Below are 23509 nucleotides of genomic sequence, written 5' to 3' on the forward strand. Positions count from 1 at the left end.
TTATTTGATTTTACCTCTGCTCTCCAGTCTGCCAAACGGGCATTGCAAGTGCGAATAAAAGTGTTCGGAGACGATCATGCAAGCACAGCTGATAGTTTCCATTTACTTGGGGTGATACAGAGTTCGTTAGGTTATTTTACCTCTGCTCTACAGTCAAAGCAACGGTCGTTAGATATACGGACAAAAGTGATTGGACAAGATCATGGTAGCACAGCTAATAGTTACCATTCACTTGGGGTGACACTGTATTCGTTAGGTGATTTTACCTCTGCTCTCCAGGCTGCTAAACGGGCATTGCAAGTGCGAATAAAACTATTCAGAGAAGATCATGCAAGCACAGCTGATAGTTACGATTTACTCGGGGTGACACAGCATTCGTTAGGTGATTTTACCTCTGCTCACCAGTCTACCAAACGGGCATTGCAAGTCCGAATAAAAGTTTTCGGAGAAGATCATGCAAGCACAGCTGATAGTTGACATTTACTTGGGGTGATACAGAATTCGTTACATGATTTTACCTCTGCTCTCCAGTCTACCAAACGGGCATTGCAAGTGCGAATAAAAGTGTTCGGAGAAGATCATGCAAGCACAGCTGATAGTTGACATTTACTTGGTGTGATACGGAATTCGTTAGGTGATTTTACCTCTGCTCTCCAGTCTGCCAAACGGGCATTGCTAGTTCGCATAAAAGTCTTCAAAGAAGATCATGCAAGCACAGCCGATAGTTATCATTCACTCGGGGTGACACACTATTCGTTAGGTGATTTTACCTCTGCTCTCCAGTCTGGCAAACGGGCATTGCAAATGCGAATAAAAGTGTTCGGAGAAGATCATGCAAGCACAGCGGAAAGTTACGATTCACTCGGGGTGACACAGCATTCGTTAGGTGATTTTACTTTTGCTCATCAGTCTGCTAAACGGGCATTGCTAGTGCTATTAAAAGTGTTCAGAGAAGATCATGCAAGCACAGCTGATAGCTACCATTTACTTGGGGTGATACAGAATTCGTTAGATGATTTTACCTCTGCTCTACAGTGAAAGCAACGGTCGTTAGATATACGGATAAAAGGGTTGGGAAAAGATGATGCAAACAGAGCTAATAATACGATTCCCTTAGGGCGGCCACACAGCATTCGTTAAGTATCGGGCATTTGATGTGCGGATAAAACTGTCCGGAGAAGATCATGCAAGGACGGCTGATATTTACCATGATTCGAACTCGGGCTCACACAGCACTTGTTAGGTTTTCTTTCTTCCTCGCTGGAGTCTCATCAATTGGTGTTAAATGTTCGTATGAAGCTGTTTGGAGATTTTTTTGTTGTTTAGATGCCAGGGAGAAACTTCTTTAGCACTGCCGAAGTTACTTTTTTTTCAGATCACGTTGGTATGCAGTTTATGATTTTACTTTGGCTTGCATCATGAGTTCATTACCCAGGTGTAAGAATCAATTATCAGGTTTGTCTTCATCAGCGTCAAAAAAGTGTCCATTTTTAGACCAGGTTTTGCGGGAAAAGAAAGAATCATTGGCTTGAACCTGACGTCTTTGGTTGCCACGTTGGTGCACTGAACAACAGCGAAAAAGTCTTTTGGGAATTTGGCTTTATTCTTATATAACACGCGAGCGACATTTTGCTTTTGTTTTGTAAACCAACATGGCCGTCTAATCACGTGAGTGCAAGACAAGAATAGACCAAATCGGGTAACTTAATGTTGTACCCTGAAACAAAACGGTCAATTCCCAAAGGGTTATGTTATCTTGATATCGTTTCTTGTAAGTTTAGTGCCATGTATGCCATTGCGATGCATGCACTGCACGCCTCAATTAGCAATGGTGCAAACTTTTAGTGTTCAGTGAACTTGAACTTGGTTTGAAGTGAATACGACATTGAGTTTGCCGATTTGCTTTATTGTTTAAAAATATACAGTTTTCTCAGGCTGATGGGGACTCGGTCAATTATTTTACTTTTTGGGTGATAGACTCTTGCTTACATTCGAATTAGTCAGCGTGGTTGTAATATATAGAGGAAACGGTTTGAACGCTGCCTATGGTGAAAATTCACGCAAACAATAGAAGAATCAGGTGATGACATGTGTTTTACGCATTACCACATACCACATTATTTTTATCTTTCATGGAAACGGCGCAGATGGTTTCAAGTTTGAATAATTATTCGGAATGTAACTATGCGGAATGAATTACACAAATAAATTAACTGATCTGCATTGCTTAAACATAAGATCGTTTTCATGAACGGCCAGCCCTTATTTGCTGTTTAATGTGTCGTAACAAAGCCGCGTAAGACTTTCCATTTTGTGGTAACTTGTGAGAGTAAGAAGCCCAAGGAAGGGGAATAAATAACATAACCTTAGGAACAAGGCGCATACGTGTCTTATTAGTACTTTGGCGAAGATTCATCATTGGATTTAGAAATAGATCTCGCCGGTTGCGCTAGATAACATAACCTCCGGCTGGCCTCCAATGACAACAGCAAGCTTTTGATATTCAGAAAAAACGGTTTGAAGAAGATCGAGAAAAATACCAATAGACTGTTACGCATTCTAATTCATTCTGCATTTATTACAATGTGGTAAAGTATATGATTCCGCAAGTCATGCCAGATGACATTCCTCACACTCGCACAGCATTTCAAAGAGTTGTCTTGTGGCATGACTTTGGGCTTACCACTCGCGAGGGAATAGACTGTGTGTTACTGACCTATTCCTGCAGGAAGTGTGCTTAATTTCACTTACAGTCCTCCTCTGTTAGAATTAAATATTTGAATGGCAGCTATCACTCGTTGATGCAAAATGGTATCACTGGAGAGTTTAAGAAGCTATGACCGCTACGGTAACGACAACGCTACAAAACAATAACACTCATTAGTGAAAAGAGGAAAATCGTGTTGCACGTGCTGCACATTTTCAAATAATTTCTTTTTTGGAACAAAGTAAATATAATGAGCTATCTTATGGTGGCTTTTTAAATTTTTGCAAAATTCGAGACCGAAAAGGCTAGCAGTAACCTTAATGACTGGTCCCGAGGGAAACAGTGAATTTTGTTTCCCTCGAATCTCAATGTTTCTCCGTGGCGCAGCCGCGGGAAACATTGAGATTCTCGGGAAACAAAATTAACTGTTTCCCTCGGGACCAGTCATTAAGTGCTTAATATATTGAAATCGCCAAATTGGAGGTCTTAACGACAATTTTAGCTTTACAACTGTTAACCATTTATTCTCTATTTTTTCTCTGAAATACGCAAATCATTTTCCTGACACCTTACCCACATTAGGTGAGATGGACTAGATAGAAAAATTTTGAAACACTTACAATAGTGGAAAATTTTAATTTGAGGCCAAGACATTTTGATCGACGTCCAGCGCCCTCGTAGATCTAAAGTTCCCTTTTTGCTGGGTTGCCAGTATGGCAATCCCAGTCGGAAAATCAGTAATATTTCTCTGCATTTTTTATTTATTTTATTTATTCTATTTTTTTCCCGTGTCGGTAAAAGTCTTGCCCGTCACTCCCCTGCTAAGTGGTGTCTTTGTGCATAGAGTCTTCTGTGCATATTTTGTTAGGTTTGTTGGGGTAGGGGTAATGCGTAGATTTCTCTGGTGCACACAGGAGAACACTTAATTAACTTGCAATGGCATCGAAAGTCATTGTAACGCGAATGGCGTTTTAGTGCATCTTTAAACAAAATATACCCCTATGGACCTCAAGAATGGAAAGTCAATTGGATAAACAAGACAGGCGGTCAAAAATAAATATCTGGAATCGTAAAAGCGACGAGTAATGGACTTCGACAACAACCTTTCGCCCGTCTAGCCGAAATCAAAGTGAGCTGTGTCAAAGTGAAATCAAAGTGAGCTGCTTATGGGTTCAACAAAGACAGAGAAGGAATCGAACATCTTAAGTGGATCTGTGCATGTGATCTCTGTTGTCTGGATATTTTTATTTATTTGTACTCAACTCTGCACAGTCTTCCGGTAACAATTGCAAATTTCACTAGTTCTTGTTAACCTTCAATGGCGTCGAAAGTTAGTGTACCGCTAATGGCGTTTTAGTGGATCTTTAAACAAAATATACCCTCATTGAGCTCAAGAATAGAACGTCAATTGGATGAACAAGACAGGCGGTGAAAATATATATATCTGGAATCTTTAAAGCGACGAGTAATAGTCTTCGACAACAATTTCATTTTTCGTCGTTGGATATCAAGTGAGCTTTGTTTCTAATATTTTACTAACTTGGTAATGTATATAACACTGAAATCAAATGGCAAGTTTTTTATGAATTTAACAAACATTGAAGGAATCGAAAGCCTTGAAGGCATCACAGTGTTTACTGAAGTCCCATCTAAGTTGTCTGGAAACTTACATTTATTTTGTACTCAACTCTGCAAAGGTAAAAACAAATTGGAAATGGGGCAGTGAACAATTATTTGAATGAAAGCTTGTTGTCTCTTGTGCTTCATTATTTACGGTCAAGGTTCTTTCGAAAAGGGTTTCATGTGAACTGTCAGAAATTTATTTAGTTGCGTATTCTTTGTGACACGAATGATGTGTCTTGTTTACACACACGCAATTGAAATAGGCAGGGTTTCTTGCCTATAATTAACAATTATTCCGTGAGCACGCGTTGGATATGAGATGATAGATAGCCAACGAGGCGTGTAGCGCCGAGTTGGCTATAATGATCTCATATCCAACAAGCGCGAGTGGAATAATTGTTTTATTAAAAACGCCCCCAAAATATAGAAAACTAGACTACAATAAAAACAAAAAGGTCCAAAAACTCACGCATATGCTTGGCCGTGTTTGTAGATCATGGTATAATGGCTCATAACCCATGATGGCTTAGCCAATCAAAACTCTCGAATTGCATTATCCAATGATCCAGTTTTTAATAATAGCAGATATGTTGTTTATTTCGATAAATTTTTCGCTGGAATTTTTTTTTGTGAGATTTCCAGCTTTTGTGAATTTATCACGTTGTGTAATTTTCGAGCATAATAAATTTGCATACGTGGGTTGAAATGTGATACCGGAGGATTCTCTTGGGGTAGTGTGCTGTAAGCAGCTCGTGCATAAGTCACGAAGATAAACAGGTCTGTTGGAAGCGTGCTTGAGTTTCAACAAAATGAGCCCCAAAATCAGCAAAAAATTGTGACGCTGATGAAATTAACAATTTCACTTTTGAAAAGGAAAGTTCATTGATCACAAATAAATCACCTCATTTTTATTATTATTGACATTAATAAACATTATTTTATTATTATTAGTATATTGTACATATTTGGTCTTTTTTACTTTGTTAATTGTAAATATGTATGTTAGTAATGCAGGTCCACATCAGCCAATGGCTGCCAGTTTTTTTAACCTGCAAGACCAAATAAAGTATGTATGTATGTATGTATGTATGTATGTATGTAATAATAAAGTAGCTCCTATTTCCAAAACGATGGAATTACCTGGTGATAAATAACCTCCTCTCGGAGAGAAAATTTTTGACTTTGCAGGAACAATGGCCAGCCTCAAGAGTTAAGCGATAGTGATCTTTGTGTTGAATTCGCACATTTCTTGTCAAACCTTATAACACTTCAAAGAAAAAGAAAACTAACAAAAGCAAAAACCCGGTATCTTGTCTATCATTTGACACAGATGCTTCACTGTTTCGCGAGTAAACACGCCGCGGTAACTTGATCATGGCGCCAGCTGAATTCGATGTCACTTTCGATTTTGCGATTTACTTGTGCAGCCAAAAGTACAATAACAAAATTGAAAGTAGCAAAAATCTCCCAAAGTGTTTTTCGCTGATGATAACTTTTTATATTCGCGGTTCAAAATTAATGTTGTTTTTAAGTCGTAAATTTTGTTGCTGATGACAAAATATTTTATTCTCGATCGACCTTCCTGAAAACTCCCTTCTGCTCTTCCTAAAAACTGTCTCAATATTCATTTACTTTTGCATCAATATTTGTTTTCCGTAAAGCAAACTAGCAGAATCTGTACCTTCCTTAGTTTGCATTTTTACCTGTTAAAACAGAATTTTCAGTCCTATGCTTCTGTTCCAATGGGGTAAATTTTTTAGGTCACCCATCCAGATATTAAACCCACCAGACCCAGGGATTGACTTAAGTGGACTTTTGTAATACATAGCTGTCAGACGCTCAGAGTGCATGCTTTGCACGTTGTGAGGGAACTTGAAAATGATCAACATGTCAGCCTAGAATTCCCTTTTATTTTCTTCAATCTTTCTGGGTTTAGTATTTTGCTAGAAACCTTCTTCTCAGGTGGGGGGGGGGGGGGGGGGGAGGAGTATTAACCTAAGACTTCTACCATAGCACTACAATGATATACAATACCAAAACAATATCGTGTACTACTAGAGCTACATATTACGCAAAGAAAACTTGAAACTCCTGGAAGGCAAAACGCAGCTCAGTTGACAATACGTGCCTCTTTTTTTCTAAAGATGACAGCATTTTTTTTGTTTCTGACAAATGATTAATAGGCTGGTAGCTCAAGATCTGTTTCGTCGTATCAACGTGTGAGCCAAAGGGCCTCTGCTGGCACGACTTCTGGGTGAGCCCTTAAATGGTCTTAATGACCCACGACTTCAAAAAATTGCCTGAAACGCTGCAGTTCAGTACCACCCAACTCAGTCCCTTCTGTTTTTGAGTAACACGTACCACAGGCAACCAAGTGTACGCTCATGGAACGTATAGTTTATTAAAGAATTGTGTTCGTGACCGGAAACGAGTTTTTGTGTTTTCGTTACACGCAATGCAATGTCCGGCTATCGTATAACTCGGTATCACATCTTACTGGGCTAATTTCTCCCGGTATTGCTGGTTTAAAAAAAAGGGTGAAATATTTTGAAATACCATGGTAAAAACTTGTAAAGCATCTGTTTACTGGTTTTGATTGGAGTCAACGCCTTTAACGACAGTTTTAAAAGTGAACAGTTATTCTACGATCGCACTTAACAAAGTAATTGGGTGACACAATGTGGACTTTGCACTTTAAACTTCGGACTACGGAATTGAACTGGATATTGACCAATATATTGTAACATTTAAAAATAATCTCAGAAATACTGTGAACTTAAAGGAAGTCGGCTAAAAATCATTCGAACAAAGTGTAGGCTACCAGTAGTCTCTTCATATTCCGTGGTGTCAGCTTTAAAACTTGCGTTGAGGCGTAGACTCAGTGTTCGACTTGCTGCTTATAAGAGATAAAAAGAAATGGACACTAGTTGACCATCTTTAAATGGCCAGGATGGATGGCTTTCAACTGCAGAAGTAAATCACAATGCGTCAACGCAGAAACTGGTGTTTGTCGCAAATGTTAGTCATAAATGGTGAGAGAGTTTTGACTCTCTTAGCTTTACCGTTGTTTGCTCAGTGACCAAGCGTCTGAATGGCTGCGAGGCTGCCGGTGACATTTTATTGATACAGACCACACTTCCTTTGTCAGATAAATTGTGTTGTTGTTATTCAGACGAGTCTACAATAACATTAGAAAAGCAAAAAGGTTTGTTGTATCAAAACAGGGTAACCGGCAGCCTCGCTTCCATTCTTAGTCCAGGTAACGTAGTTACAACTGTAAAATGGTGTATTCTCCGATCATAATAAAATTTTTCTTTTCACTGTTTTGCAACTTTATTTTATAGTAAGTGGCAGATTAGCCAAAACTTATTCTATTTGATAGAAGCTATAAAAGCTATGTTGCTATGTAGCTATAGAAGCTGCATAAATTTCACTCCACTATGTTTTGAACGCTTTGCAGTAACAACCCTGGCCTAGGTACCAGAGGAGTGTTTTCCAAGGTTCGAGAGAACGCTACTCAGGTCAAAGGTAACGACTAAGAACTCAATTGTCTTCGTCTTGCGTAGCGTTGTCTCGGACCATGGAAAACATTCTTCTGGCATCCACGGTATAACAGTTCTCTACTCGATGCCCTAAATTACATTACAATACACTATACTTCAATAAACTCTAGAACGTTTTGGTAGATGCATTTACAGTAAACGACATCTCAGTACACGGCACGACTAAGATGAAATTTTCGCGAAGAAGCAAATGCGTGTAAAAAAGCTTTTTTAGTAAAAAGAAACAACAATTTTTAAATGGCAAGACAAATGTATAGAACCTTTATAAGCCACACATCCACATCTCTTACTGATATCTGAAAATTTATTATTACACTGATTCAGTATAAACGTAGATTTGTTTCATTCGTTATATACTGAGTCCATGGTTTTGTTCAGTCGTCTAAATTATCAATCTACGGACTTGAATATATTGAATTTTGCCTAAATTTAAAGTGTTTTTGCCCATATTTTGCTTTCGTTTGCAATCCCACACTGTCTGGTCAATGTTAGACCCTTTTTGTGGACGATGGATGATGTACTGGGACCATTTAATATAACACCATGACGAATCCACGACTTAGACTTAACCATTATTCAGCAATGATTACATATATATACTAATATGTTTGGTAAATAATCGGCACGTTTACCAGTCAGGTGATCTGTAGTGGTTAAGTGGATAAAAGCAGCAGGGGCACCCAACGTCAATTTTCGGAAAATATCTGTTCGGATCACGATTTGAGATCTAGAATTTTCGGAACATTTTTTTAAAATTTCTTGCTAGCCTGCCTCTCCTAGGATTATCGAACATCTGAAAAATGGTATAATTACCAATTTTTAACGGATTTTTACCCTAACAAAGGTCACCTACAATTTTCGGGACCCTTTTTTCTGGTTGAAATTTTCGAAAAGGTAAGTTTTGCTCCCTATAATTTTCGGATCACTAGACTTTCAGCTAGGAAATCCGAACAGATGAAAAATTTCTGGGGGATAAAAATATGCCTATATCTACCATTTAAATACTAAAATACGTTTAACAATGCTATGTTTAAGTGGTTTTGAACTATATTCTCGTTGGGTGCCCCTGAAACAGTTCCTTCAAAGTGGGTACTCCGGTCTCAAGTCCTGTCGACAGACAACTTTAATTTTTTTTTTCTTTTATCCGCTACCACAAGTCCTGGGACAAAGTAATCTAAATGGAAGATAATACTTCATTTGGAGCAAACTGACAATCAAGGATAATCCCTCATTTAAGGAAAAGATCGTGTTGGAATGGAAAGGGACCTGCCTTGTTTCCTCCTCGGCATTCGTCCCAGTTCCCCTTCGCGGGCCTGTCTCTTGGGTGCTTTCTAAATTCTCCACAGATTAAAATCACTCTTCAGGGCCCGGTTGTTCAATAGCCGATTAGCGCTAATCCTAGATTAAAAACTAACCCAGGAGTTTATTTCTCTACTCCCAAGTGTTGTTCAACGCTGATATTCGGCAAAACTTTACATTAAAAGAAGTCAATCTTGAGAAACAAAAATAAGCAAAAGAAACTTTTACCAAAAAGTTGAAAACTTGAAACAAAAGTTTACGCTAATCCTGGATTAAGTTAATCGGCTTTCGAACGACCGGGCTTAGAAGGTAAAGAAAAACTATCGTTATTCAAACATCAACGATGCACATAGATGGGTTAAATCCTGCAAAAACGTACATTTCAACAAATATCGACCCTGCCAAAAATATCAAATAAATAACTATAAACACACAGCCAACTTTTCGGTTCAAAACCCATTTGTTTAAAAATAGAACAAAAAAGGCAATGGCAACGGACCCCAAGATGAAAAAACACGACATAAAAAGTCCACGACTGCTGACAACAATCGGTTCATGATTACCCCAGAGTGTTGTCTTAATAAACCATGGTACACCGAGGCAAAGAAGGATGTCAAACGTGTTACTGCCGACTGTGTTTGATACAGCCATGTCGCCGTCACCTGAAAAATAACAAAAGGAAGCGTTTCACTAAACGATGCAAAATAAAAACTTTAGCCCACTGCAAACTCCTTCCGAGGCCTATTCTCCCAGGTTCTTTCGAACCTTCAGATGTATTTTGGGAATCTTTTCTCTCCTCCCTAAAAACGCTCGAGGAAAGCTTGGCTTGGAGCGGACTGCTTAATTGTTGCTTTCAGGCCGAGGAAAGGTTTTTAATGTTAAATATGGCGCCTTTTACCGACAGACAGTTGAGCCGTCATTTAGGCCGTCACGCAATGCGTCCAGGGAATGTTTCGTGACGCTCCAAATGACATCCATGCGAAACTGCTGCTTTTGATGCGGCGTCTTATTCTAGTTCTTCAAACAACGTCATGGTGACTATTCTTTACCCCTGAACAAAGAAATGACTACTATACTGTTTCCCTCAACTATTTCTTCTAGAGTTGAGCTCCATTTTTTATGCTTGCGCCTTCTTTGATTTCAGCAGAATCACGGCGTCTGATCGCGAGATACGAAACCAGCAATATGATGAAGTGGAATAGAAAACTAGCCTACCTTTCCGAGCGATGAACAGGCTCGATGAGCAATCTGGTATACTGCTTCCAAAAGCGACGAGTGTGAGACCCATGATTGCATCCGGGATCCCGAACGTGTATCCAATAATTGTAACCATCCAGACGAGAGTGTATGATGAGACTCCGATCCAGAAAATGCAAGCTATAAAAGTGACAGCCACCCAATTGTGGCAGGATTCCTTCTTCACATCCGGAATGGTGAAATAGTACGCTATGTTGATTGGGAGGCCAATGAACCAGCATAATCTGGCCGCCAGTCCCTCCGGGGGGTTGAACGGCGTCCCTAGCGTGAGATCTGGGACCGGGCGGTGCTTTAAATGGTCACCACCACTGCCTGAGTAGAAAAAGTAACTTACTATCACTTTCAGGCGTGGCTTGCTTTCTCTCAATTTAACGCTCACAGTATCGCAAAAGCTATTCAACTCACGTAATAGAGCAGTTTTCAAATGAATGTCGTAAAACTAAAACCAAAGTAATTACTTTGGCCAATCAAAAAGGACGGAGACAATCCAGTAAACCAATCAAAATTCAAAGTTATTAAACGTAGCCGACACAAAGCGCGGGAAAATCTGCACGCGCGAGCCACGATTGGTTTTGGTTTCACTTCTGATTGGTTGAAACATTGGCGCGAGAACTTTGAACCAATCACTGAGTGAAGTAATGCAAAACCAAATTAAAGTAATTCACTAATTATTTTCGACACTCAATTGAAAGCCACTCTAAATGTCCCCTCACTTATGCACCCGAGCAAAGTATTCTACATAACTAAACATAATTTCTAATCATCCAGTAGAGAATTAAATCTTTTACTGGGACCGGGTGCTGAGGCGCTTTCCTAGTCGCCTGTCACGTGATCTGTCCAGGTCACGTGACCTCCAGCATTAGCTGATGAAGGCCATGGTTTATGGCCGAAACGTTCTATGTTTCAATACACTATTTCCAGTAAAAGATTTAATTCTTTAACAAAGTATTCTACAGCTCCGGGAGACTATAAGTCAAATCCGATTAGATCAACTTTTGTGAGGAGGCCAAACCGGGAATACCCGGACAAAAACCTGTCGGGACAGACAAGAGAACCCACAAACGCAACCTTAAAGGCCCGAGCAAATGTTGTCAACATTTGCTTCAATATCCGTTCGATTTGTTGAATGACGTTGAACGATGTTGTCTGCTGGGGTGGTTAAACGCTTCAGTTCAACACATCATGAACATTTGATTCAACACAGCTTCACGAGAGGCCTGGTATTCGGTCCCGGGCTTAAGCCGCGTCGTTACTATGGATACGGACTTGTTACTATGAATACAGACATGAATATGTCATTAAGAGACCGCGCATACCCAACAATGTTGAAAGAGGGAGGGAGGGAGGGGGGAGGGGAGGTTTAACGGCTTCAAGTTCATTCAACATTCGCGATAACAAAAGAAGTGTTGAATGGTTGTTGGAGCAAAGTTTAAACGCTCTTAAACTCATTCCGACGACGACGACGGCAATCAGAACATCATCTCAAAATATAAATTCAGGTTATTGTTATCGCTTGTTGACTATTTCAACCTTTTTAATATGACAAGGGTGTGGTAGTTCCTCAAAAATGACACTGGTCGGAACGGCGCTTAGTTTAGGGGAGAAAATGAAAATACATTCTCAAGTGCTGGCGTTCTCCATAAGTTAAAACCTCAAAATTAGCCATTTCACGTTGTTTTGAAGAGGACGGCAAAGAAATGGACAAAATTGAAAAACGCACGTGCAGGGTGGGAAAAGCTTTTTTTTTTTTTCCAACTAAAGGCTGGTTTTCACTAACGACAGAGTCGGGGTCAGAGTCGGAATCCAGTGAAAACTGATTTGTCGGAGTCGGAAGCAGAAACGGAAGAATAAACCAATCACAATGCTCGATTCCAAGTATTGTGATTGGTTAGTTCTTTCGCTTCTGCTTCCGATTCCGACAATCTAGTTTCACTCACTTCGGGATCATAAGCGACGGAGTCAAGCGGAGTCTGAAGAAATTGGGAACGTTCTGGTTCTTCTGACTCCGATTCATTCGAGCTGATGACTCAGCTTACAACTCCGAGCTTTGATTTTCAGTAGGTCATAAGCGCTCTTACGACTCCGACAAAATTTTCCCGCCTTTCGTAAACAAGCGATGCCATCTGGACGAGACTTAAGTTTGTCGTTTGCAAATGAGGAAAAAATACTTAATCTAGGACTAGATTAGCAGCGTTTGTCACTTAGAATTTTAAAAAAACTGAGAAAAAACCTTAGAAAAAAATTAGAAAAAGTTGATCGAACGATGTCGAATTCGGTTCAATGACTTAATAGCAAATGCATGCACTTAACCTCTACACTACCAAAACAACGGCTTTAAATTGGCAATTTTAAAGTATTTAAATGAAACTAATCCTAACAATTTATTGAAAGCTAACCGAATAAAAAGGCTTGGTTACTACGAATGGCATCGACTATCAAAAAGGCATGTACTAAAACCAGGAACACCTTAACACTCCGGAACACCCTGGAAGTAACCCAAAACCCTCAATTTGGCTAACCCTAGGCCTAGGGTTAGCCGAATTGAGGGTTTTGGGTCACTTCCAGGGTGTTCCGGAGTGTTCCGGTGTTCCAGATTGTTCCGGTGTTCCGGGGTGTTCCGGTGTTCTGGTGTTCCGTTGTTCCTCGTTTTAGTACATGCCCATCAAAAATGGCATCGCTTGTTTACGAAAGGGAAATTAGCGACTCCGACTCAGACTCCGTCGCTAGTGAAAACAAGCCTTAAATATTCAAATTTGTGACGTTCTCGTTGCCGTGGCCGTTGTCGTTGCTTAATCTCCCTATTATCATTGGTTAAAAGAAGAAACAAATCGTGCTGCACGTGCTGCACGTGTGGCACGCATTTTAGGAAGTATTTCTGCCGTACTCTGCACGACAACGCCGTGAAATCACCAAATTTAGGGAGCTTAAGATAAACGACGACGACGTCGACTAAAACGCCGCAACACAATGATATCATTAGTTAAATGAGCATAAATAATCGTGCTGCACGTGCGGCACGGATTTTAGCTAATATTTTTGCGGTTCTCTGCATGACGATGACATGAAATCACTAAATTTTAGATTTTGACGACAACGTGAGCATGTAGCAGAGAATCTTTCATTCTCTATTTTCACTCTGAAACCGCTCGTACCAATATATTTTTAGAATACTTCGCCCATATTGTGCGGCGTGAACGAGGCGGAATAATCGCGAAAGGCTTACACTAGAGCAAAGTTCTATTTTGAAGTCACATTTTCGTCGACGTCGCCGTCGTAGATCTTAAGGTCCCTTTTGAGTTTTGACGGCAACGTAAGAATGCAACAGAGAATCTTTCATTCTATATTTTTACCCTGAAACCACTCGCACCAATTTGTTTTTGGGATACTTCGCCGACACTGCGCGATTTGAACGAGTTAGAATACATGTAATCGTGAAGGACTTACGATACAGCAAAGTTTTATTTTGAGGTGAAGTTTTCGTTGATGTCGCCCAAGTAGATCAAAGGCCCTTTTAATGAAAGGCCAGTGCTCTCAACTCCAGTCTGCTATCTCTGCTTCCAATTTAGAAGTCAAGTTGCCCATTATTTGCATAGACCGAGATCAGTAGATGTATAAAACTTACTCATAAGTGGTTTCGCTTCGCCATCATCTTCTTCTTTCTCGTCTTGTATTTTCTCTTGTTCCTTATCATCTCCTTTTTCTGTTGAACCCTTTTCCTTTTCAGGGTCTGGTTGTTCTTTAGTGGTAACAGATTCACTCTTTTCCTCTTCTTGGCTTTCTTCCTTTTCTTCAGAAGCTATATTTTCGTATCCGTTGTTAATGGCTTTGCCGATGCCGTTTGAAGCGTGTAGATCGGATTTGAACTCTGGGCTGCCTGTGTTCGTTATTTTGTAGACCCAAGCCTCGATTCGTTTATTAAAGTACATAATAATTATATAGATTGAATAGGAACATGCCATTGCTAGTGCCTCTGGCCTGCGAAATCAATAAGACAACAGTGAAACTCAAATAGCTTTTATTACAGTTGAGCCCACGTGTCAGCGGTCTTAGTGTCAGAAGGCGCGAAGCGAAGCCTTCGGGTCAAACGATAGGGCGGAAAAACCGTTCATTGGCTGAGCGATAACGTTTCGAATGTCTCACGCATGCGTTATCGGTTTTGCCGCCCTGTCGGTCAAAACAAGAATTTCTTATCGAAGGATAGTGTGATTTCTTGATTCTTGACTGTTTCCTTCGCCTTTTTTCTAGTAAGTTGAAGCTTGTCTGGCCTAATTTTATCCTGGAAAGTATAGCATATGGATGTGTTAACCGAAGTAACAACCCCAAAAGGTGCGAAACTATCGAATGCAGCTTCCATTCAACAACTGTAGTTTCTCTTCTTCTGAGAAAAAACGTAAATTCTGGATAGGAACTCATCATTTTTTTCGTATTTCGCGCGCTAAATCTCTTACTCTACTCTATGTGTGATCGAATCCCCGAAAGTCTCGTTTCCGCGCTCTCTGAAACAAACAACGCTAAAACGTGGGCGTTACTGTAATAACAGCTATCAGAAACCCATAACGGATGAAACGTATAACGCGCGTTCACAGCTTCCGAATATTCAGTGCGAACTGATTGGTTGAATGTTTCAGTGCAAAGTACCATATTTGGTACTTAGCACAATTGAATATTCAGAAGCTTGTTTCCCAGCACACAAGGGGCCGTTACACGTTTCAACCCTTATGGGTTTCTGCAGCTATTGAATATGTACATCTACATCTTTTGAAGGGGGCTCTTAATTAAACACAGGTCACGTTTCACAGGACAAGACTTAAAGTGTCTGCTTCACTGATGAACAAAAAAAGTTTGCCTTAGACCCGAAGCAACATTTTTTGCATAGTGATTAGGGCTAGGAGATACTTTTGGTGTTGTTTATTTGTGATCTGTAGTGCCCCTTGACACCTGTGTTTGAGACACACCGGTCTTTTTATTAGGCTCGAGTAGATTTGTAGCGAATTGCGAATCGTTCTTCGGATCCATGGAGACGCGAATAGAAATACGTGAAAGGACAAAAATGTCCGCCCGTATGAACACTGTTCAAACAGGTTTGAAACTGAATGACACCGATTAAAGATTTTGCTATTCTACAAACTGAGCGAGTCTTTCCGTCGAATTGATCCCTCAATTTAACCTCAGGCCCAGTAGCCTGTGTAGCCTATTGTTGGCACGAGAGGTAAAAGCCGCGCGGAGAATGGGGAGGTGCGCTGCGCCCCTACCCATTCTCCGCGCGGTTTTGCCGCTCATTTTGCGGGCTACAAGCCCAGGATTTCTCTGTCTTTTGTAAGAAGAGAGATCCTGGGATCGACGTTAGATTCAGCTGAGAAAGGTCTGTCGTTGAAATGTTTTACCATACAATATTTGTGCATTTTATTCTTAAGAGAAAAGATACGTAGAAAAGTCGTAAAGAGGAAGATAAAACTGAAAAATGTCTCACCATGTTACGACGCCATCTATAAGGACCACGATGAGTATGGCAACACTGAGGAGATAGAACATGTTGTCTCTGACAAGAGGCCACCAAGCCAAATACAGCACCTATCCCAAATAAATTACACACACACAAGTTAAGGGCGATGCGTACTATTGTTATTGTGCATACGTTCCTCGCATCTCGAGATACTCGAGTTTCCTATCGGTGATGCTTACTAATACGGGGATATTTTTGCGCGGTTTAAAACTATCCAGAGAAAGTAGATCTTAGTAAGTACTCTTGGTATCTAGAAAGACCATTGGGGGTAAGCATACATTTTCGAGAGATAATGAAGCTTCAATTTGAGAAAGAACGCCATACATTGCTTTGTATTTTAAAGCTTTTACAAACATTATTCATGACTTATCTTTGAAAAATGCGTGGTTAACCCCAGTTTTCTTTTTGGATTTCAATAACACTTGTTAAGATATAGATTTCCTGCATAATCATAAACCGGGGCAAAAATATCTTGTGGACGCCATATTTGCTTCAGTTGCTTTCTACCCTTTGACAATCAATTTATGTCCACACTTCGACAAAAAGTACATGTTAAGCAATAAAACACAAACTTATTATTGAGCAGCTCCGAGATAGCTTGCTAGTTTAGTTATAAGGGAGTGAGCAGCCATTCACGCGGCTTGAGTTCGAGTCGTTTTTAAGCTGGAAGTTAACAAGTCTCTTATTGGTGACCGTGCCTCAATATAAGTAAAATTATTTTATAACTTTGAAATAATTTCTTACTTTTTCATTGATAATGTAAGTTTACAATAAATATCAGTGCATTTATTTAACATTTGTAGGAAAAGTTACTATTACCGTTCCAGCTCCTATGCCACATGCTCCAATTACAAAAAGCACATTGAAGACAGCCGAGCCTAAGATAGTACCGATCCCAATGTCGCCTTGTGTGATGAACACACCTGCAAAATATAAGATAACCTCAGTAAAGCGTAGATATGTAAACAAATCTTTCCCAAAATTTTTTTTCTTTCATAAAGCAATTGAGAGTCCATTTTTTTCCAACTGCAATACAGTTTGGGTCTTCAGCAGGCAGCAAACTCGAGCGCCCCTGAAAATTTTCTTATTTTGAGCAATTCTTTTACGTTTTCTGATAATCTATCCCAAGCTACTATACAGTTAAAAGGAAAAGAAAACAAACAGCGGTTACAAACATTTTCATTTTATACTTGACGTTTCGTATGCTGCAACATACATCATCACAAGTGACGGTTAAAACTGTTACACAAAAATTTTAAAAACTTGAGCGAGGCAATGGTGACTAGTTACAAAGTTTTATAACAAAATCGTAACCTCCGGTAGTTGATACTTCCGGAAGAAATTAATAAAGAAAAAGCTTCTCACTACCAATGTTTTCATTAAGAGAGGGTTTTAAGTCCCTAATTAATAGCGATTCTTTAATTTTACACTGCAAGTCAGACTTTCCAGTAGCGAGGATTTCAAAATGGTCCCATTTGATGTTATGGCCGGTAGAAATAGTATGGTCTGCAACTGCAGGGGCGTGACCGAGTTGTGTAAGAGCTTTGAAATGCTCGTTATATCCCTAGAATTTGAAGGAATATTTTGGAACTCACCGATCACCGATGCGAATAGTTCAGGTGCAGAACTTCCAAATGCCATAAATGTCGCTCCAGCCACATCTGATTGAAGGCCCATTTTATCGGCAATTAACTCCAGACAAGGAACAAAATAATCATCGCACACAATAGCTATGCCCCAGGACATATAAAATGCAACTAGAAAATGAATGATGACTGCACCAAGCCGCCTTTGATGCTGATTGAACAGATCTTTAGGGAATTCCGCTATTGATGGTGGAGTACAGTTTTTGGGTTCGTCCTTCTCACGAGCAAGGAGATCTCTTCTTGTGAATGACCCATCTAAAAACAATGGTATCAGTACAGGCCTGGTATCAGTACTAAAGCTTTTTATATTCCAGTTATGTCATTTAGATGAGAAACGCATCATTTAATCAACATATCACTCGCACATATAATCAATCATTATGACATGATCATAATATCATTTTATCTCGAGGCCTGTCATGATGGCAGATGAAATGCCAGATAAATTGCGTTTCTCCGCGGGTGTATGATGCGTGGGCATTCTTTGACAACTAGCCAATGAAAAAGGAATAGTTCGGATAACAACAAGGCTAAGGGCAAGTTCAGTTTATCGTGCGTTCCTTCTCGCCTTTGTTCTTCTTGTTAACATCCTGATACCATTTTCTGATGCATTACAAGATAATTTTTCCTCCTTCTCTGCATGCTCCAACCTTCTTTTCCTTGTATTTTAACTTCGCCGTTAAGCCGATATTTAACCCCACCTTTGCTTAAGAGATTTCGCTATGTTAGTTGATATCAAGATGCGTGATGTGGAGTGAAATATAAGTGTCACAATATTCGCCAAATAATTCCACACTGGTTATTATCAATTAATGTCAGCAAACTAGTGCAACGTCACACAGAGCTCCGAGTTCCGGACTGGTAGTTTAAACGGGAGTCGAGATAAAGAAAAAGATGCTTTTATGCTGAAAGGGAAGACATGGTTTCTATCCCGCGAGCTAAACCAACAGAAAGAGAAGGCCCTGTTTTGTAATGACAGCCCATGTTTACACTTCTTCTTCTATGTTTTCTGAAAAGGGAACTACTAGTGCCTTGTGGCAACCCTGGAAGCAGAAATCTCTGAAATCGCGTAAAATTAGAAAAACAAAAATTCCGAAAAACATACCCTGGCTGGCCGCACGTCCCCCATTAAGCCCTTATAAGGGACTACCTCCCCCCACCTCCCCCCCGGGGCATAAAAGCCTTTTTATATCTTATTGGGTCAATCGGTAGCCATAGTGATCACAGGCTTCCCGTCATGCCAGCGCTGCCGGTTCTTTGTGTTCGCATATTGGTTCCTTCCATTGCTGTTTTAAATTCTTTAATTTCGCCAAGGTGAACTGAGTTTGTGTCGATTTGTTCAAAGCATCTCCAGCCAATATGATTGATACTACGCAACAGAGCATCAGAAAGCCGCGTACTGGTGTGTTTTCTAGGAAATAGACGCCGCAATTCGCACCGCCAAAAAGTCCGAGTTGCAAGGTGTCGACTTCATTGCTTTTCGCAGGAGCGCGTAAGGAACTGTGACACCCAACCGGTATATTCCCTTTGGTCATCGCAATTGATAAGATGAAATGCCAGCCATTTCAAGTTGCTCACCTATGGATTTCTAAAATACGAGTTTCTTGCCAAACACACAAATCAAAATACACCGTAAGTCAACCGTAAGTCAACCGTAAGCATTGCATATAGCTCGATTGCCTTCGGGTGGAAATGCACTCACCTTCATACGATTCCTATAAAAGATTTATGTCTCCTATAAAGGTGATGAATTGTCAGGATTCCGATAAATGACTATTCCGATTGAAAAAAAAAGCATTATGATGCATATGGCGTCTACGAGAGTCAGGCCTGTTCCAAACGTCGTGCTACTGCCATGCCGAACTCAAATGAAATTGTCATTTCGATTTAAGCACGGCAGTAGCACGCCGTTTGAAACCGTTAAGCGCGGCACGGCTGACTTAGGTTCGACACGACTACTTCGCACGGCAGGACTTGCCGTGCCGCACGGCAGTAGGACGACTTGGTTTCAAACGGCGTGCTATTGTTGCACCGAACTCAATTCATACATTTATTTAATGTATTTTGCATTATCTGCATACTATTACGCTGGATGGATGGTTTGTTTTGTCTTTTGAATTTGGCGCTACTGTATTAGGTTCGACGTTTGAAACCGCTGCCATGCCATCGTCGTGCCACTGCCAAGCCAAATTCATTTGAGTTCGGCACGGCAGTAGCACGACGTTTGGAACAGGCCTGTTCAATTGCTTCTCGGCCCTTTGGCTAAGATCAAGTGTCATCGTCAGACCATTGCACCCATGTACCTTTTTCAGGACCTTATGAGGCTGGCACTACACGGTTAACGCCGTTACCGGTTCACGAAGGCGTTCTAAACCATATTTATTTTCTCGCGTTTTAATTTCGGCTTATTTTATCTCAATGCTTTGGCATGGGCAACTTTCGTTCACGGAAGCGATTGTGCGGTAGTCCCATTTCTCAAGAATTTTTGCGGGTAAAAACCTTTATGACGTGAACTTATTGAACCCTTTTATCGGCGTTTCGCCTTGACCTGCACTTATATTACTCAACAAAATATTTGCCGTCAAGTAGAATCTATTCGTAACCTGCACTAATTTCATTCAAACGCGGCAAAAACGAAGACAACTTTTTAGTTAGAAGCACACTCAAAACTAACGAGCAACCTGGCACTTTCAAATGCGCGCGCTCACGATGCAAAACTTGTCTTTTCACTCTTAACACTAGCAAAATATCGGGACCTAAGCGATCTGTTAAGATCACCGATCGTTTCACATGATACGTAACTCCGCAAATACCATTTATTACATAACCTGTACGTTATGCAATAAATCATACATCGGCGAGACAGGTAGACTACTAGGCGACCGATTCCGCGAACACCTTCGAATTCGCGATGTTGGGAAGAATGACAAGGATGCATCTAAGCCAGCCGCTCGTCATTTTAATCTCACTAACTACTCCAAAGAACACATGGCTATCTGCGGCCTTTCCCTACATCAAGGTACGACGGAAAGCCGCAAGAATCTGGAGCAAAAATTCATCTTCCAAATTGGCACCCTTAATCCCCACGGTATTAACGAACGCTTTTCATTTAACTAATGTATTCCCATTTTTCACGTTGCCATGTTACCACCAATAGCGTAGCTCCTACTAGACTATAAAAACTACACACAACCCATAATTCCTCGAGGGCTAACGCTCGAAACGTCAGCTTTTATTATCCCTGTACGGTGGTCAATTTACATTGTCAACTCCGTTGATAAAACCAAATATTTCGTGTCCAAAAAGATTAGTTGCCTACCTACTCATCTCCCGTATAATTTGTTACCCCGGGGTTAAACAATCGTCAAAATGCCTAAGAACCCAAACAAGCCTACTGTACCTTGTTTTAACACGGAAAGTTTTAAAGCTGGGTTTATTAATAGACTATTTTTAATACACTTTTACTTTTTAACTAATTATGTTAAACATGTATATATAGGTATGTATTTATACTTGTATATTCAATAAAGATTCAAAGATAAAATAGCCCAATTTCGGGTCTTTGTGCATGTACCGGAAAGCATTGTATTTTTGGTCACTTGGTAGTAGTTTATTTGGAGTTGTTTTGTTTTCTGTCTTTTGTTTCTTTTGTTTTACGTAATCTGTGCTCCGGTACCTGCAGAAGGAACCCTAATTTCGATATATTAAAATTTAGTCCTGAACAAAAGGCATCATCTCGAAGCCCTGGAGAATAAATTCATACAAATCCTTATTTTTATTCGTTTGAATTCCGAGGTTGAAGGAGATAAATCTGCTAGTGGGGCAATTAAGACCATCAACATGAACAACTAACTTTAAAATCCAAATGTGCCTCTGAAAACGTGAAGGTCAATTTGAGGAAGTCGTTACCCGAAAATAAGATAAATATTCAACATCCGACGACAGCCTCAATACAAACATTCAATAATTCCCAAGACAATACCTAATTTCTCTTGAAAGCACACGCCAATGCAAGTTTGCTGCATGCACGCTTTTCTAAAGCGGCCTTCACACTGCAAACTTGAGTTTGCAAACTCAAGTTCGGCAAACTCAAGTTGGTGTGTGTGTGAACGTCACATACAGTCGGCAAACACGTTGGCAAACTGTTGGCGACAATAGAATTTGTCTCTATTCTCGCCAATAGTTTGCCAACATGTTTGACAACTGTCTTTCACACACACCAACTTGAGTTTGGCAACACGGCGAGTTTGCAAACTTAAGTTTGCCGTGTGAAGGCCGCTTAATACATCGGTGACACTCCTACAAAGTATTCATTTCACAAGTTGCACAGTGTTGGATCCCTTTTCAAACTCTCGGCTTCGCCTCGAGTTTGTAAATAGTGATACAAAAATGCCGTTCATGTTGTAAACATTGCAAGCAATCGAAATAAATTTTTGTAGATACCTGATAGTTCCCCTGAAAGCGTTATGGGTATTCCTGCTGTCTCGTCAATGCGATCATCGAAGCTCCAACCAAAGAAAAGAAATAACGACACAACTACTGCGAATCCCAGTTGAACCTTGAATCGCCTTCTTCGCGTCATAGCTGAAGAAAGCAAAAAGAGAATTTGTGAATCACATCGTCTCTGTCTGCCTTAGTTCTTTTGTGAACAATTTGTCAATTCGACAAGAAAACCTTTGAACCGTTCTTCCTGCAGTTTCAAACCCTCGATGACTGGAATTAGTTTCATACTATACTGTGTCACGTAACAGCAAGGTTATGGTACCCTATGAAACACCAATTATTGCTTAATTAACAAAATGCGCCACTATGGTGACGTAATATGTTACCATGACATTTCGTCTTTACTTGCTTATATCTCAAAATGAACTCGGTGACCCCCATTTCTTATTGTAGCATCTGAGATAGAACCATCAGAAAAGTTTCATAAAATTCATGGGACACAATTCAGAACTACCTTAAATTGTCGAAAAGTTGGTATTACATATGGTATCATAACATTGCTGTTACGTGGTACAGTGTTGAAGTTACAACCCTACCCTATAAGATTAGTGAAACTGATTCAAGCCACCTTAAGTGGGATGGCTCTTAACTACCAAACCGTTGCTATGGACACCTTCAAATAGTCATTTCTCGAGTCCCTTTACTCTACAGTTATCCATTTTTGCCAAGTGTGTTCTATTTAACATTCCCTTGTCTGGTTCGACTCACAACCATACTCTGTCGATCACGTGACCAAAACAGAAACTGCCTAAGAACTCAGCGAGTTAAAACTGTTTTTTCACAAATTTTTAATGCAACAGTATGAAAACATTCTAACACAAAATCTGTAGCATTTCTCAAAAAAAATGTGACGTCATATGGCCCTTCTTTGATGCACTTAACAAAATATCAGTTCCATTTTTTGTCCAAATAGAAATTCCATGCTATAGTTTAAGAAAACTGATGGGATGGTTCCTATCCGGTAAAGAAACTGCCTCTTCCTTTCGTTTCCTGAGAGTTTTTACGTGTTTTTAACTTAAACGCACGGCGGAGGACTAGAACTAGTTGTGCAAGCGCCTTCTGATTGAAGTGATGTCAGATTTACTTCAAGGAACCATCCATGCACCTTTTTTGTAGGACTCTCGACTAAAAAGCTTCCTTAGCAACCATTGTCCTTCCCTTTTCACGTCTCTGCGCATGGGCAAACTGTCACCTCAGCCCATTTAATTCCATTGTTATTGAAACAATCGAAAGCACTGATGCAGGAAACGAAAACAATCCCATAATAATGGCAACCCAAATGCGCTGCTTCGTGACCTGGCTATCTTAGCGGTCCGTATTGCAATATTCGGACCGTTCAGAGAACCATCAGAATTCTCCTTTACAACTCGGATCAGTTTGCCTATATAATAAATAGATTTAGCCAAGC

The 23509-nt window shown here is 40.1% G+C and overlaps 2 protein-coding genes across 3 annotated transcripts in view; one reads left to right on the forward strand and one right to left on the reverse strand.

Annotated features, from left to right (window-relative positions):
* Window positions 1-76: 76 nt before the first annotated feature.
* LOC137984527 (uncharacterized) lies at window positions 77-1038 on the forward strand. Its single transcript, XM_068831692.1, has 3 exons — window positions 77-94; window positions 154-382; window positions 635-1038. Exons 1-3 carry the CDS (start codon window positions 77-79, stop codon window positions 1036-1038), a joined length of 651 nt encoding a protein of 216 aa, XP_068687793.1.
* Window positions 1039-6379: 5341 nt separating this feature from the next.
* LOC137984933 (sodium/potassium/calcium exchanger 4-like) overlaps window positions 6380-23509 on the reverse strand; it is a 24677-nt gene continuing 7547 nt past the window's right edge. The window contains exons 1-8 of one of the 2 annotated variants that reach the window (XM_068832272.1): window positions 22273-22397; window positions 22042-22182; window positions 17548-17853; window positions 16772-16875; window positions 15920-16020; window positions 14072-14424; window positions 10408-10761; window positions 6380-9854 (exon numbers count right to left, since the gene is read on the reverse strand). In XM_068832272.1, the coding sequence (XP_068688373.1) occupies window positions 9523-9854; window positions 10408-10761; window positions 14072-14424; window positions 15920-16020; window positions 16772-16875; window positions 17548-17853; window positions 22042-22182; window positions 22273-22327 (1746 nt within the window). In that variant the 5' untranslated portion in view covers window positions 22328-22397 and the 3' untranslated portion in view covers window positions 6380-9522. Of the gene's footprint in view, window positions 9855-10407; window positions 10762-14071; window positions 14425-15919; window positions 16021-16771; window positions 16876-17547; window positions 17854-22041; window positions 22183-22272; window positions 22398-23509 lie in introns of those variants that run through there. The other variant, XM_068832273.1, reaches the window with a different exon arrangement.

The sequence above is a fragment of the Montipora foliosa genome, chromosome 14, assembly GCF_036669935.1.
Source record: "Montipora foliosa isolate CH-2021 chromosome 14, ASM3666993v2, whole genome shotgun sequence".
Lineage (NCBI taxonomy): Eukaryota > Metazoa > Cnidaria > Anthozoa > Scleractinia > Acroporidae > Montipora > Montipora foliosa.

What these genes read in the sequence shown, in the direction of transcription:
- LOC137984527 (XM_068831692.1), top strand. An exon ending in GGTGACACAGCATTCGTTAG is followed by an intron (nt 383 to 634) that starts GTGATTTTACCT and finishes GGAATTCGTTAG; the next exon opens with GTGATTTTACCTCTGCTCTC.